At 35.3% G+C, this 17,783-nt stretch overlaps 1 protein-coding gene across 9 annotated transcripts in view; it reads left to right on the top strand.

Annotated features, from left to right (window-relative positions):
* CCDC141 (coiled-coil domain containing 141) overlaps positions 1 to 17,783 on the top strand; it is a 79,315-nt gene that overhangs the window by 14,542 nt on the left and 46,990 nt on the right. For 8 of the 9 annotated variants that reach the window (XR_002415368.2, XR_002415367.2, XR_010473689.1 and 5 more), the window contains 4 exons: positions 9,045 to 9,236; positions 11,056 to 11,164; positions 12,964 to 13,217; positions 15,643 to 15,762. Coding sequence is in view for 6 of the 9 variants with exons in the window: in XM_065068863.1 (XP_064924935.1) it covers positions 9,045 to 9,236; positions 11,056 to 11,164; positions 12,964 to 13,217; positions 15,643 to 15,762 (675 nt within the window). In the remaining 3 variants the exon portion in view is untranslated. Of the gene's footprint in view, positions 1 to 3,276; positions 3,983 to 9,044; positions 9,237 to 11,055; positions 11,165 to 12,963; positions 13,218 to 15,642; positions 15,763 to 17,783 lie in introns of those variants that run through there. The other variant, XM_065068864.1, reaches the window with a different exon arrangement.

Here is a 17,783-nt window from a genome sequence, read left to right as displayed (position 1 = left end):
AACAGATCAGAGTTAGGCCTTTGCACTGAAAAAATATGCTCAGTGTTAATTACTATTTTTCTGGCAACAGCAGTAAAAGTGAACTGACACAGTTTTTCCCACTTTATACATTACTGTCAAGTGAAAAATTCCTATAATCCTTGGTAACTGTTCAATATACGGAATGTCGAGTTTTTTTTTTAATTCTGCAATGTTATGAGAAGTTTGGTTAGGTTATAACAGCTGTAAACACAAGCAAGCTCTTTGTAAGTGTGAAGTAGATATTCCAGGCACATTTTCATTGAATATAATTGATGTAAATTACAGTAAGGATGATACCATAACATTAAATACTGCTTGAGACAGGAAGATTTTAGGTAAGTATGACTATTTTTTTTTCTCAGCATTTTAAGAGCTGCAATAATACAGGACTGCAATATCATTATAATTTGTACTGAGATGCATTTTTCAGACATGAACCTTTTTGTCATATAGTAAGCTGTTAACACTTGTCAATAATTATTCAGGCTTAAGTTACTATATCCACTCCTCAAAAGTTTTTACAAGAATGACTCTGTCTTTGAAGTATTGATTCTAGTAATTTTTTCCACTTAACATTTGTTAATATGTCCTGCATCTAAAATAATAAATTCAGTTTCTGTTTTGCTGAATTAGATCACATCTGCAGCAACAGTTTTGTTGAAAACATCAACCTCCATGATGTCATGAAAGTCTCCTTCCCAGCATTTCCCTAATCCTTTTTTTAGATGACCTTCAGCAGGTTTATGCATTGTGAAAATGTAAATATAATGTAAATATATGTGTACATATGTATATATATATATATGTTTTGATAACTCATTCTTTACATTTTTCAAAAGAAAAAGTGAGAGGAATCAAAACCAGAAAATCTTGAGAGACAAAGCTTGCAGGAGGAAACAAAAACCAGACTGTGTGTGTGCATGTGCTACCGTACTTTTGGCTATGACCGTGTTAAAATCCCCACTAGGACAAACCATGGCATTCTTAGTTTGCTTCCAAAGTTCCGCTTTTTATCATGAAAGAGATGCTGGCAGAACCATTACAAAACAGAAATAGATGTAGCCTATAAACTCAAGCTTAAAACCAGCACTGATATTAATTTAGCTCATGAACCTGAAGATTGCTCTTAATTATGTTATTTACTTCAATTCACAGAGCATAAATTGCAAAATAGTAATTTATATGCTAATATCCAAGAAAAACAAATTAGAAAATTACATTCTTTAAAAAGTGATAATATGCTCATTTTTTTAATTTCATATCTTCTAAAGAAGTCTTTCAGTTTTTTCAAGTAGAAATATTTTCATAATGCTTATTTTTTCAGTAAGTTTGTTATGAAAGAAATTATTTGCTAATATCTTTTGAATTATTCACAATTAATAATTGAAGTGTCAACAGCACAATTAGCATGAAAGTTCATCTGCATTTTCATCATAAAGCAAAACTGAGTAGTGGAAGCGATTTGTAAAATAAAAGGGGAAAAGTGTGATGAAATGTGTGATCCCATCATCTGCACATGTGAGTCTGCTCAAACAGTTTGACAAGATCTATCTGTTTTTCAGGAAATAGAATCATAGAATCATTTTGGTTGGAAAAGACTCTCAGGATCATTGAGTCCAACCATAACCTAACTCTGGCACTAAACCATGTCCCTAAGAAGCTCGTCTATACACCTTTTAAACCCCTTCAGGTATGGTGGCTCCACCATTGTCCCAGGCAGCCTGTTCCAGTGCCTGACAACCCTTTTCTGTGAAGAAATTTTTCCTAATATCCAATCTAAACTTCTCCTGGCACAACTTGAGGCCATTTCCTCTTGTCCTTTCACTTGCTACGTGGGAGAATAGACCAACACCTTTCATGCTAACAATGGCATAACAATGGCAGACAGAAATAGATGGAAAAGGCAGAGAGCTTTCCAAAGTGATTTCTTTCCAGAGCAATCCATGATCCAGTTCTGATGAGAATATTGCTCATTGGGAGCAATTGGATCATGAACCTCATCATGAAATGGTGAACCTGCACTGAACCTGGTCATGAAAGGAAGATGGTCAGGTGGAAGTGAATGAACTCCAGTAGTATAAAAACAGAAATATAAAGTTTAACAATCAATATACAAGGTGGTACAGTTAAAAGTGAATAGCAAGTATTTGTGTTGCAGCCTTAAGTCTACTTCTTGACTGTGGCACAGCTATTAACCTTCATGGCTGTGGAAACAGTCTAGGGACCAATACTTGCAACTGTTCTGAAGACAATTAGGAAGCGTAAGTGGAAATTTAGGATTCTGGTCTTCCATACTGAAAAAAGCTGACACCAAGCTGAAGGTAGGTACATAGTAGGTTACAAAGAGAATAGTATAATCTAAATTCTTAGAGAGGACTAAGAAAACGTTTTGTTTAGATCAGCAGAAGGACTGAGGTTATCATAAATACATTGCATGGGTAAACACCACAGGAGAACAAATGTTGAAGTTGAAGGCCACTGCTTGCGTAGGAATATATATAGCACATGGAGATCGTTAAAAGAAATAGGATGGAAAAGGTTTCTAACTGTCCGAGCAGTGTCCCAAAATAGATTTTTCAATGGCAATAAAAGGAGTAAAAATCCTAGGTGATTTTGATTAGCAGTAAGAAATATTTGTGGAAAGGACTGTCGGAAATTATTCTTTCTAAAACCCCAGGGACTGAATTTGATGACCCAGGTGTTGTATAACCTTAAGAGAGGATGAAAATTCACGCATCTTTGTTTTCTTGATGTTTTTCACTTCTGAAATCTTGATGGTACTATAGCTAATAATTTACATCTCTGTTATTCATGTTGACAAATATTAGTTATGAATTAGATTGATTCAGGAGCTGCTGCCATTTTAAGGAGAAATATTGGATAGTATTTCAGGGGGAAAAGCATATTTTATGATGACTGGATTTAGAAAGCAAAAGATACAAACTTTAATGACGTGCAGTTTTCATTTTTTTGAGAATCAAGTCAGTAAAGAAGTTCAGGAAATGTGAAATCTATTTTACTCGTGAAATTTTGAGTGTACATGAAATATTTGCATTTGCTGTATGCTATCCTCTCTAGGAAGTTTAAGCTCTACCTGTATCTAGTCTTTCGTTTCCTCCAGAGTTTGCCAGTCTCTGGCTGCTTCAGGCTCTCTGGTTGCTATGTGTCTTCTCTGCTTTGTGCTCCAGAAGTTTTCTGAATATACACCGTAAGAGTTGACTTACATGTGTATTCTAGAAGGCAAATTTTGTTTCCCTCTGGAAAGGGAGGGAGGCTCAGTGTACAGCAATCAGGAAAGGGAAAAGAGAATTTCCCCCTCTCTTTCCATGCTCTTCAGTAGTGTGATGGGAGAGGTCTGTAGGAAATCACCTTCCCAGGACATGTGAGAATCTTCTGAATTTCCTCAGCAGGGTCTACCAGCATGGGTCTTCTAAAGCCCAGACACATTTAAAAGTTATTTTCAGTCTTCTTTCCTTTAAAATAGTCTTTCAAATGGCAACATAAATTCCATCCACCTACTGATGATTTGTTCTTTTTTGGGGGGAGGCTGATGCTTTTTCTTTTTTCTTTTACAGGAAAATTTTATTGGTTTTGGAGAAGCTGCTAGATATTTATAAAGAGACATTTAGGTTAAACTCTGCATGAAAGTATGAGTGAATTGAACATTAGCAGTTTTACTGAAAGACAGGTTTTTCATATAGCAGAAAGGAAACCAAAACCTATAATGATTGCATAAAATTGTAGAGTAACAGAAATATACCTTAAAAATGCCTTGTTTATTTTTTTCCCCACAGCTTTATTTGCTTTGACAGGGTTTAAATATTTCTTAAATGTGCTGTACAAAGGTTAAAGTAAGGCAGGTCCTTGGCCTTAGAGCCAAGAAGTCAGGTTTTTTTCTCTTCTGTGAATAATATATACTGCCTGAAAAACATCTCTCAGCTGTGGAATGAGCATGAATTTGGTAAGAACTGCAATATAACTCTGTGTCCTGCACTACATATATTTTTAATTTTTTCTTAGCTAAATTGAAGTTTAGAAATTGAAGTTTACGAATTGAAATTAAAATTGCACTGAAAGGATAAATAAGGAAACCCAATTACACTTAAACTGAGTGGATTAGGTCAAATAAGTAGACTAATAATTCTAGCTGTATATGCTACAATTATCCTTCTTTAACTATACTAGTAACTTTAGATATTCTTGTATATTTACATGTAAGTGGTCACGAGCAATGAATAGTTTTGCAAGCTCAAGACAATGCCTAAACTCTAACTGGATTCAGTACTTAATGATTTCTTCTGTATATAACTGAATGACGGTGGAACCATGAAACAATTCAACCAGAATTTATAAGGTAAGGGAGCAACTGAAAGGGATCTGAAGAAGTTGAACAGTATTGTTTATGGTAATGAAAAACTTCTGGATATTTCGCTGCATATGGGTAATGTAGTAATTGGGATAGTGGAAACCTATGTTGTTTCTGTTTTGTATGTTATATTCTGAGTTCTGACTGCAGGTCGTCTTATGCTTACACTTTGTGTGGACGTCTGTGAACTCACTGTAAAACAACCAACTCAGACATAGCTAGCAGTGTAGCAGCAGTAGCATGAAGCACAATTACCCACCACTTGCAGTAAAATTGCCTGCCAGACTCTAGATGTATACCTTTAGAAACCTTCAAAGGAAATGGTCTATGTCCATCAAGAACAAGGCTGGTTCATTTGCAGCTGGTACGTTTCTTGTGCCCAAAGCCAAATAATGCTCAGTTAAGTTCCAAGCATCCTGTGGCAAGAAGTGGTAATCTGCAATGGGAATGTTCTCAGATCTTTTTTGAACTGTACTGCACTGAGGGATTTACAGTGCAGATGACAGAAATGCTTGGCCTCAGCTTTTAGTGAAGATATAACCTCAGCGAAGGTAGTAAAAACAACTTGAAAAGTACATATTGCACTTGCACTGAGTTCCAGGCTACTGACACTGCACTGAATGAGTGATTTAGATTTTTACCTTCGTTGTGTCTTCACTAGCTGCACTCAGAACAGATACTGTAGCGTAGACTTACCCATTACTGCACTGTTTTGCCTGAAACAATGCTGTTGCTAACTGGCAGCACTGTGGATAAGCATGCTCAAACTGGCAAGGACAGATTAAGAAACAGGAGAGGACTTGATTAAACTAGAGATGGCTACATTATGGTAAATTTAGTGTTGGGGTTATTATTGTTGTTGCAGTAAATACAGTTCTTGCAATATATACTCTTGCATAAAAGTATGATTCTTGCACAGTACCATGAGCATCAGTTTATGAATTGTTGTTGTACAATTCTGTCAAGTATCTCACAGCTTTTCCACCTGGTAATTTTTTTTCATAAGCTTTCCAGGTGAAGAGAGGTGTTAATTTCAATTTATTACAATACAATGAGATCTTTGTGATCTATATTAACTTAAAAAAAGAAGTTCAAAGACAATCAGCAGTAAATCTTTATGAGCAGTGGTATTCAACATATTGTTAACTCATCGTTTTGATCCATTTTTTTCGTGAGATAATTGGAGGGAAGCTCTTGCACCATCACCAGGTGCTGCTGAAATGCAGAAATGCATTTCTTCTGTCCCAGGTTCTCTTGTCTGGCTCCAGTTTCCTCTTTCCTTTTCTCAGCTGTGATTATGTACAGACAGGGGTAAAAGTGAGCAGATGTTTACAACACACAGATAAATGCCATTTTCCATGTACCCCTGACAAAATTTTTCTGTACTGTAAGCACTTCTAGAATATTTGACTGTGTAGGAAGTTTGACTTGACTTTTCAGACTTGATCGGGCTATAGGATATTCTGGATTTTATCCATTTTTTTTTAATTGCTGCATAAACTGACTTGAGTTTAAAAGAATAAAAAAAATCAGTATCTTTCCTGTTGAAGATAATGCTGAAATGAAACATGAAGTTTAGATGCACATACTTAATGTAACTTTTTTGCAGCTCTGTATAAGATTTACCAAGATGTAGAAATATTGTGAATAGTTCATGGCTTGGTATGCTCCTTGCAATAGAAAGTTTATTATTTTCCCTAGAGCCAATCTTAGCTACGTAACATGTTATAGATAACGTTGTTGAAATGAGAGAATTTTGTATCCCCAGAGGTGTACAAATATCTCAGCATGTTTGAAAGTGACTTTGTAGCCTATAGACCACAACTAAAATGCTTACCTCTAAATAAGAGGGTAAACTGTGTGTTATAACATGGATGCTATCTTTGGGTTATCTCAGCCCTGGGCTGGAACATCTGCTGAAGTGGTCTTGAACAAAACGCAGAGGGAGCAAAGAAACAGGACAAGTGGCTTTTTCAGTAATAACTGTCTCTGAGGCCGAGTGGTCTGTATGCTTCACACTGCTTTATGTTTTTGTCCTCACCTGGCAAAGGACGGCTTGAAGAAACGCGCTCAAGTTTTCCCTCTTCACTAAAGCCACACTTTGCAAGTTGGAAATAAACTGGGGGGCTTGGGGACTCCAGCTCTTTGCAGTCCTCTGAAGCAGATGAAAAGTGACCTGATGGAATCTCACCCATGGTATCAATTGTTAAAACTATGAGTTCGGTTTATGCTTTGTCTGTTGAGGGTAGGTAGTTGCCCAGAGAAGCAAGTATCCTCACCAGTTTACAGTCTTCTCATCAAATTTTAGAACAGTCCAAATGACGAAAACTTGAATGCTGCATGAAAGTGACTTGTTTAGTATTTGAATTCTGACATGAACTTGCACTTCATACAAAAAGATTGTACAAGTTGAATCAAAATGAAAGAATCAAAAACCCACATAGGAGGTAATTTGTTGTTTGGCTTTAAAGCTTCTACGAGACTTTAACAGGATCTTTTATTCTGGTGCTAGGAAACAAAACAAACTTCCTTTAGATCTATAAGCCAGGATTCATCCAGCACAGGTAGCCCCTGGCAGTTAGTTATTTTTCTGATGATGGACAAAGAACCAAGGTTTTGTTGGCTCTGAAGAAATTATGCATATATTCAGGAAAATCCAGTATTACATGGACAGCTTTGATAGTATAAAATAATTGAGAAATAATGATGCAAACCTATAACAGAAAAACGGAGAGAGAGTTGAAAGAACTGTGTTAAAGATTGCAGTGAAAGATGGATTTTAATTTAAAATTTTAATGAGCTCTTTTCATTAACTTATCATTATCATTGTTTTGATGAAGCTGGGTTTTAAATTTTATTAATTGTATAACCATATAATCCCTGCAGTTTAAAAGTTATCATGAGTCAGTGCTGCTGTTTTTTTATTTCCAGTAATAAGGATTCTGACTGCTGCATGTAAGACTAGAAGAACACCTGCAGCAACCCTTAGGTGCCTTGTCAGCTAGATAACTGTTCTTGAATAAAAGTTGACTGGAGTACTTTGCATTAGATTCCCAAGGACAACTGTTTTTCCTGATCTGATTCTTGTCTCATTGTGGCATAGTGGAGATATAAAACAGTTGCTTTCAATTGTTACATCAGAGTGACAGTATCTACAGCATGCAAATTACCTCATTTGAAGTCAAAGCATCATTTTAAGAAATGTTAATTAGATTTCTACATAAATACATAACAGGTAGCATTTGGGAGATTTGAGCTTTTCTTACATTCCGAGGCAGTCAGGGTGGGGATTCAACAGAACAAAAATAATTGGTTTTGTTTAAGGATTAGAAAGCAACAGTTCCCATTGCTGGTATTCAGAAAATCAAATGGAGTGTGTATTGTTCTCTAGAGCACTGGCTTTTCATCAGATGCCCTTTTTGATGTGTTTGTCACCAAACAATAAGCCTGCATTCATGTTGCTGATAATGACTTTCCTATATACTGTAAAAAAAGATGGATTTGTTGGAGCTGCTCTTATGCCTGTTAATTTTACCACTGTTTGTTTTCATAGTTTGCTGTCTGTAAAGTTAAAATAATTTAATTATTTTTTTTTTTCAAAGAAAAAAGCAAGAACTCCATAGTTTGTATTGTTCTAACAGTACTGTTTTTAGAGATGACTGATGAGCCTCTTTAGTTCAAGCCAACCCCTTTATGTAGTATATAAGGTCTAGGGAGTACTGGAGGTTATAGTTCTATGTTTAGAACAATAAAGCTTTCTGCAGTTTCCTCTTTTCTGTTGTATCTGTCTGGAGAATTTGAAGTTTTCAAATTCTTTAGCCTTTATTAGAGTCTGTGTCATGAGTATGAGTTATCACAGATTTTAATTTGCCTAATATAGTTTTATTTTCCCATTACACATTCATGTGATAACACCTGTAATAACAGCAGAAATTGACACTGTATTAATTCATGCTCATGATAAAACCTGAGATGGGGGGGAAAAAAAAGAGTATAGAACAAATGCTAACCAGTTTTTCTGGCACACTGAAGATTTTAAAAATTAGCTGCAAATGGCCCAGCAGTTTTCTTTCCCATGGTGAGATTAGTAAAGGGAATGAAACACAGTAGAATGATTTTCTTGACAATAGAGTAGTATTATTTGCTGGCCGGCTTGGGCAATACGGAGAGCCAAACTCGAAACATTGCATAAATGTTGTGTTTTTCTGGAGAATACATGCATATGTTCAAGCTACTCTTGTCTGGATTGCTTTGAAGTCGTTGGAGGCTTATGGGTAAGTAATATAATAAAGCTTGTAATGGGAAGGAATATGAAAGAAGATCCAAAATATCTGCATTTCTACCACTTCCAGGAAGATCTGTGTTTAAGGAGATGTAAACTAATTTGAATCTAAATATTACAGATAGAATGATAAATTCTCTTAACACTTGTTTTTAAATGAAATTTCGTAAAAATATTGCCTCTGAAGTGCAGATGAAATTCCGAAGCTTGCAATGAAACATGCAGGAACAGCTATGCTCCTGTCACTAGGATATGGAAGTGAAGCAGGAGCAGGAGACTTGTTTATTAGACTCACTGAAAAAGCAGCCTGATATCATTATCAGAACAGTGTTTTGGTTTCTGCTTACTTATTTCTTCTTTTTTTTTTCTTCTCAGGCTTTGGAAGATCAGGTATGGGACCTGTTGCATGAAGCAGACAAGGCTGCAGAGGAGAACAAAGAAAAGAGTCAAGTTTATGATGCCATGGCAGAGACCCTTGGGGATGCATGGGATGGCCTCATAATTATGTTAGAGAAGAGACAGTCACTTCTGGAACTTACTTCAGTGTTCTTTGAAAGTGCTTTGGAGGTTTGTATTCAATTCAAATGAGTCTTAATTTGAAACCTTCCACATCTTACAGGTACTCTGTCCACTGTAATTTTACTCTGTTATACATGTTCATTGCATTCTTAAAGGCTGAAGCAATTAAGAAAATAAAAATCTCTAGATGCATCCTTCCTTTTGTGCCTTCTGGATAGTTCAGGATGCAACTGAACAAAAAAACAATGTAGACTTTAAGAGATACTTTTGTCATGATGTTTCCAAAATTTGTACTTGACAGAAAATGACAGTGAAAAACAGAACTGGGCCAAAACCTATAATATGTAATTCAGTGACTATGGACATTCTGCAGAATATCTTTCATTCTTTATGATTCAAATTATTTGGTGGTAAAAAAGCTACCTTCTCAGATGCCTTCACTAATGCTTACTGAAGATTAGCCACTGAAGGTTTTACATTGAAATATCCATACAGCTATTGTAATTATTCAAACTAAATATTAGTCTAACTTTCCAGTCCTTTACCTGAGACTTCTGTGTGCAGATGTGCTCAAAAGCTCAATTGTGTTAGCCCAGAGACAGATTTCAGTGTTGTCTTTCTCTGTTTACCCATTTATCTGTATCTCTTATGCTAATTCACTGATAAACAGGGAGCTCAAGCAGAGGGGGGTTCCATGCCCTGCAGGTGTGTGTTCACTCTGTGTAGCCTCACATTCAATTCTCCCCGCATCCCCAGAGCTTTGAAGACTTCAATAATTCTCCCTGATAATTTTGTTTCTGCAATAGCCCACTGCCACTATAAATTACAGAAGCAACCATTCTACTGCTAACTGACCTAAGAACTCCAAGGGCAACAATCTACTAATTACTGTGTCCTGGTGATGTGTATTATACAAAGAAATTAGTGGAGAGATTGCATAAGTATCACCATGATAAATTCTGTACTATCAAAGTTTGACTTAGTGCAGACTAAGTCCTTAAGTGACAAGCTGAATTGCCCCTGCAACAGGCTTATGTCATTAAAAGAAAATGCAGCAGCCAGAACACATCACTGATCACACTCATTATATACAGAAGGGAAGAAGAAATGCAATATGTGTCTCAAATCTCTCTGAATTACTCACACTTGGAATTGCACCTGGAAAGCTGGAAGCCAAATAAAGAATTCCAATTTTAGTTTTAAGAATCTCAGCAGATTGTGAAATCTGCTCCAGATCTCCCTGAAACACAGCATGTTTCAATATTTAAAATATGGAACCCATGGAAAAATGAGCTGTAAAGGAGTAGCCTAATCTCATTCTTTCTTACAGAAATGCTGTTTCCCTACTATAATTAATTACTGTGTTTACCATAATATTAGTTATCTTAAATTTCCTACTCATTCTGCCTTTGAAAGATTGCTTTGAAGATGGTATCTGTGTCTGATGTTGCCCTTAAGTGTTTGTTTTGGTTTGTTTTCTGGCTATACTTTAACAGTTGGAAGAAGTTATGGGAAGGAAACCTAAAGCTTCATTCATGTTAAATTATTTTACCAAAGGCTTTGAAATTATCAGATTCTTCCATAAGAATGTATTTTCAGTAGGTCTGAAGGCTATATAGGAAAGATGACTCGTAAAGTGACAAACTGTAGCTACAGAGTAAGTCAACTGAAATTTGGATTCTCTCAGTCGATGAGAACCTCAAAGAAACAGAAGATGCATAGAGGCCACAAAGAATCTGTATCTAGCAGTCAGTTTTCTCAGGAATTTACAAATCCTCATGAACTTTCCCTATAACATAGATACTATAGAGTTTTGCAAAAGAAAATTATACTGTACTTCTTCCTACCCTTTGTTTTCTTAATGCAGTTTGCTGTTAAAATTGACCAAGTTGAAGATTTTCTGAAAAATGCCCAAGAGTTTGACAATATTGACTCTTTGAGAGAACTCCTTCTGCAACAAGAACATCATACAAAAGGTACAAACAGTATCCTACTTCTGATGGATGATGTGTGATTGTGCACTGACTCTTTGATTTTACTCTTCCTGTGTGTATTTAAAACAAACAGAACAAATATGAAAATATTATACTTGGAAAAAATATTGGTGAAATAACTCTGTATTAGTCCTCCTGAAAGATATTAAACTTCTGGTTTTGAGCTAGATCTCTCATTTTTTCATCTTTGTTGCTGCAGAACAGCTAGTGGAGTACCAGTTTAACTATTTTTTGCTATCTTGAATGCCAGGTATTCTTCTCAGGAGACTAAATAGAGAATTGTACTTGGGTCACTCTAATATTGGTTTGGGGGCTTCCAATTCAATCTTCAAGTGCTTATGGTATAGCAATTTTAACTTGGAGTATCTGGCAGTAATTTATTGCTGAAAAGAGGGTCTATAAGTGTTAAGAAGCAGATGAAATGGCTTGCCAGAGAAAGACTGCTTCGATGGGGATAAACCTTTCCTGGAGGAAAGTGGTTGCAATTGATTGGCTTCTTAATCTATCTTAACCACATCAAATTTGGAAAACTGATATTGAACTATTTGTTAAAAAAAAACAGTGTTTGTATTTTTTTCTGCAAGAAGGATACTGTCAACCCACTCCAAAGTAAGAAGACTGCAAATACAACCTTTACAAAGTCTTGGCTCTACCAGTATGTGATGAGTACTTTATCACAAATGTTAATTGTTCTGATTAATATCACCTTTCTGGAAGGCAAGAAGCAAAATGGACAGGCTTGTTGCAGTAAGCCCATGGAAACTAAACTATCTTCTTAGCTCTTGGTGGCTGGAGAAGTGCAGGCATTTCCCTTCTGCATCTTCCCTAGGTGCTCCACGTGGAAGGCAGTGATTTAGGGTGCTTTGGCTTGAGTTACCAGTACAGATATTCAGCTGAGAAGATGAATGTTTCAACTGTTTGCTGCTTGTCATTTGTTGCTTCACTAGCAGCTCCTTGGAAACATTCCTTCCTTAGACTTTTCTTCATGCCTAACTTGCCTCTAATTCTGGCACGGCTCCTCTTCTTCCTCTCTCCGTATGTATAATTTTTATCTTTTCATTTGAAAGACCTATAAATACTGGTCATTGTCTGTTCAATAGATTTTTGTGCTATGTGTCTTTAAGGAGGTGGAACAAAGATGCGTGACTAGTAGGTCATTGAAGTGTACTAGTCCACTGAATTTTAACCCTGAATGTATCTAGGTAGAGCTATGGAATGAAGGTAAGTGTTCCTGATATTCATTAATTATTTAGTCATAAGGTTATAACAAGCCCCAGACAGACGAACTTTTTCTTTCAACTTCTATGAGGGGCATAAGGACCTAAACTTCACTTGCATCATTAATGAAGAACTAGAGAGGTTATTGACCCACACAGAAAGCAGGTTAGGAAATTTCACTTCAGCTTCCCTGAGGATTGGGGAACAATCAAAAAGAACTCGGTTTTGAGAAAACAAAATTGCTTCTGGGTTTTCTCTCAATGGCTCTCAGTACACCATTATATGTGCATAGATATTATGTATATAATATTATAGGTCCATATATGTATGTGTATACGCTGTTACACCTTTACACATATATTTCCGTTTTGACAGCTGTTATATAACTTAGGATACATACCTTCTAGAGTATTTATAACCTGCTCGTGCAATGCAGAAAAATACATTACACTTGTGTATGCAAATAGATATATAGATTTTAAAAATACTTGAGTAATATTTGAAACATGCTACTAGAATTACAAATAACTTTTTCTATTTTCTATCACATTCTATTATTACAGAGCTTTTGGAAAAGTCACTTGCACTTTTAAACAAAAGCCAAGAGCTAACTGAGTTCATAGAAGATTTCAAATGTGAGGGGCCAAATGCAAATCCGGAACTGATTCAGGGAGCCCACAGCAGCTGCTTGAAAATTGACAATCTCCTTGAAATGCTACAGGACAGGAGACGACAACTGGACAGATTTCTTAAACATCAGCGCCAAGGACTGGAGCAAGTTCTGCAAATTTGTTTGTGGCACCAACAAGAGAACCAGGTAAGACACATAATGTTAAGGGAAGTCACAGGAAAAAGAAACATCTAGCAACTGTTTTACAGTACAGAGTATCAGAGAAAAGGAGCTTAAATATATTTATTAGTCCAATATCTCTGGGCCGCTTCCTTTGAGACCCTAACTTTTGAATATTTGACTTCGTAACAATAACATCCTCATAATTTATTTTAATATAACTTTAATTCCTTCAAAATTACTATTTCTATTATGTGGATCCCTCCTCTAAGTTATCAAATGTGGTACTTCAGGCTAAACTAGATTCCCTTCAAATTGAATTCCCAGCACATACAAACCTCTAGCCATGAGTGATAACAGTAGCTGGTAACAGCAATTACAGCTGCGATGGGCTGGTGCTGGGCTGGTCAGTTGAGAAGATACAGCATAATTAGCCAGTTGAGGTGTTTGAAAGCTGAGAAGTGTTTTGTTCTTGGAGTCAAATCAAAATTCTCTGGGGCAGCATAGTGATTGCAGGTTTTCCATACCTGCAACCTATTTCTGTCTCTTCTTCCTCACATCTTAGCTCCCATCTTTTACAGAGTTTCTCAAATACAGCTTGTTTTTTGTACCTTCCATTCAGGGCTATAGGTACATTTAAGTCTTACTTGCTCTTCCTCTTTCCAGTCCCACTGCTCTTTTTCCTTTTCATGCCTCATCTCACAGCATTCAGATCAGATAGCTTTGCTCTCGTTGTACTCCGCATTATTAGAGAAACTTCTGCAATGCAAGATTCCTCTCATTTTCCTTGAGAAACTTCACCAACTTGTAAAAAGACACGGGGAGGGTCCTGCTCCACCTCTTTGGATATTAAGTATGCTGAGGAGGAATTTATGCAAATTTAACTGCCAAAGTCTATGACAAGACTGAAGCTGCATTATTTTCAGTGTGTTGTAAATACACTGAAATTTCGTATGGGCCTCTGACAGTAGAGTCCTGATTGTAATACCTCTGTAAGTTTCCTTCTTTGCCTCCAAAATAAAGTTTCCCCCTGTATCAGAGGAAAATGTTAGAAACTGTTAGCAGTAGTCAATTCTGTAGGCACTAACTTTGCCTGTGAGCTTAAGGTGAGAATCACCTTATTCAATAAGCACAAGTCTTCGTAATTTTGCATAAAGAATGAAGTTGCTGATGTGCACAAGCAAGCTGACAGCCTTATTTCAGGAGCACTCAGTATCAGTAGCTGCCAGAAACAGAGCAATTATTACTCATTCATAAGACAGAAACAAAACCAAAACAAAAAAAACCCCACAAACCCGAATAAAAATAACCTTATGCAAGTGTCATCATCTTATTATGTAGTTACAAAATAATAGCTGTCAATAATAATAAAAATAATAATAAGAACTACAATACAGGAGGCTGTATCAATTTCTGTGCAAATCATTAGAAACCATCTAGTACTTGCTTAGAGATGTGTATTATTGCTGCTGTTACTGGTTTTGATTTTTTTCAGTATCACCACATAGTTATACCACGAAAGAAAGATCCTCAGAATTAAATGTTGTTTCAATTTGATCTAGTCTAACAAATTTACAACAACTACAACTGAAATTTCAGTATCAGGCTAACTCACTATATTGGAAATAGGTCCTATTTAATTTAGAAAAATTATCCCTTCTCTACATTAAGAGATATTAGATGTTGCTACAATTACATGATCATGTCAGTGTTATTCTATAGTATATAAACATGGAGGAACATTCAAAATGGAAATATTTCAGAAATAGCTTGCTGTTGAAGAGTAAGGGATATATATTTGTATCTGTGGTGTCTTTTGGAGACAAGCACCCTTCTTTTTTTTAAAAAAAATCATATTGCCTGAGATGTTAAATGTCAAGATTTCATAAAATTTACTGGGGAATTCTACTTGTCCTCATCATGAGGCATAAATATTTGGCAGTCATGTGGAAGTCATATTTGTGTCATGGTGTGGTGGTGTTTTGGGTTTTTTTTTTTTTTTTTTTTTTTTTTTTTTTGCTGTTGTATTCTTGCAAAAGTTCTCGGATTTATAGTCTGTGACTGTACTCAAAGGAATATCTTTGAGTTAATGTGATTCTAGGGGAAAAAATGCAATATCTTGATCATGTTAGAAAACATAGTTTTATTCTATCTGTGACTATAATATGATTTTTCTTTTACTGTGTTAATTTATAATTTGGTCATACTTCATGAATACCTTTTCTTCTATTTTGTTACACATATTCCAACACAATTCTTCCTTCTGCATTTATTAATATTTAAATAATACAAATGTAAATATGTGAAAAAAAGCATGAACATTAGGTATGAAAAGTTTAAGGAATAAAAATTAGGGCTTCTTTTGTAGATGAAACTGTTGTACCTATATTAAAAATGGAAAGTTGCTTCTAAAATTTTTCACTGACTGAATTACTTTTTGTTATTTATTTAGGTAACCTCTTGGTACAAGAAAAACATCAGGGATTATTTTCACAAGCAGAACTTAGGCTCATCTCTATTGGAAAACGAAGAGTTACTTCAAGAGCTTGAAGAAATGGAAGTCAAAGTGAAAGTAAGAAATACGATTATTCATTGGTGAAGAAACTTTAAGAATGAGTAGCAAAACATGAACTCAGAAATTTAGTAATACATAAGACATATTTTTCTGTATGTCTAAATGGTTTTTTTCTTCATTTTACTTCTTTTAATGCAAGCCTTCATGTTTCTCAGTGTTTTTCTCTTTTAAAAATGTAAAAGCTGTTGATACAGTAAAAGAAGAGTAATCTCTGATGTTGTTCAGATGTTTATTCAGTTTAGTGGTCAAGTTCCAGACTGGTAGTTCATATATTAAACCATGTTCCAAAAAATAAGGAAATTTTATTAGTATATTACCAAGTTTTAATGTTCATAAAGGATAAAAAGCCAACCACTTTTACCATAATTGATTTTCACTGAACTGTGTACATGATTGAAAGTGGTATTTGCCCACTTATTTATTTGGAATAAAAGTGATTGAAAATATTATTTTAATTGTGAATACCATTTTTTCCAGAAAATAATTCAGTTACCCTCACTCATAAAAGCAAGATGGGATTAAAGAAAATGTTGGTATATTAAAAAAAAAAAAAAAAAAGGTAAATTGTGTATATTTAGAACTTCTTTAGATACTTCAAACATGCTGTCATCAGGTAAGTGCTGTTGCTGGGTCAGGATCATTCCACACTGTATGATTTTCAAGAAATTGTATTTGGATAACTCAGGTGACCAAGTAGGCTTTTTTTTTTTCATCCTAAAACTATTCCAATAGAAAAAAATGCCTTTTAAAAGGTTTTTGTATTCATAGCAACTTGCAGGTTTTTCACAGTTCTGTTTCTTTGTAAGCTTTGTAGTAAATGTCACAGGTTTGCCTGTTTGCATAATTTACAGTTAACAGCTTCAGGATTGTCATGTAAGCAGAATGCCATAGCATTTCTTATGCTTCTCCAAGCAGCATGTCAGAAAACACTTTTTCTTCATTTAGGGGAAATGAGTATGAAAAGCCAAATTCTGCTGCAAAGCCTGATCAGACCTTTGGCACACAAAAAGCAGAAGATAAGCAGTAAATGAGTAAGCTGTGAGATGTTTCCTGAGAAACAGGGGCCCACAAAACTATTTGAGGTGTCTTTAAAGTATTACTAAATTTTAAACTTAGCCAAATGATCATTAACCTTCTTCAGATTTCTTATTGGAAGGCTATTCTTGTAATTTGTTGTCTGAATTAGAAATAATACTGTAAGTTGAGGGAAGGAGAAAAATATGCATTTTCATTTTGTATAATAATCAATTCATTTCATGGTTGAGCATCCAGAAACTAACCGACAATGAAAACACTGATTATTAGTTTCACCTAACAATTCTTCTCCCATACATTATGGAATTTTTAATTCATATAATCTGACTTTTTCCTTAGGGCCATTTAAAAGTGTTTAGCATTAATTTTTGTTATGCATCCACATGAATTATGATGTAGAAAAATATTACCTTTAGCCTTCTGCTGTTCTTACTAGGAAGGGGAAATGAAATTCTTGAAGTGGATGCTACTGAATATGTTCATTATTCTTGTGATTTGCGGAAATAGTGAACACATTAAACTATATACTGAAAATGTATTTCAGAAAGCTGAGTTATGTGGCTTTGTGCATTAGTTTTTACTGCACTGAACTGCAGACGTCGAGACCAGAATAAAGGAGGAGTCTGGCATCTTGATTTTAAAATTTAGATAAAATATAGCAATCAAATGTGTATTCCAGTCAGTATTTGCTAGGAGTTTAATATGAGGTGTCATCACTGCACAGAGCAGTGTTTTTACATGTATGGTTTGAATGCACTGAAATACAGAACAACCTTGAAATGAGCTTGTTATCTTTGCTTAAATTGTTCAGAGGCTCGCCTGAGAAGGATTTACAGACTTAAAACCCTGTTTATATTACTGAGCTGAGAGAAGAAAGGAGAATGTTTATATTCTCAAGTTGTTATCTTACCTTGAACCTCACCTTGCTGAGAGGTGAAACCAAGCATTCGTAATTGAAAAAAAAAAACCTTAACCCTCCCAAA

The sequence above is a fragment of the Columba livia genome, chromosome 7 (assembly GCF_036013475.1).
Source record: "Columba livia isolate bColLiv1 breed racing homer chromosome 7, bColLiv1.pat.W.v2, whole genome shotgun sequence".
Lineage (NCBI taxonomy): Eukaryota > Metazoa > Chordata > Aves > Columbiformes > Columbidae > Columba > Columba livia.
Note: the sequence above shows the minus strand (reverse complement) of the source record. Positions and strands in the feature narration are given on the sequence as shown.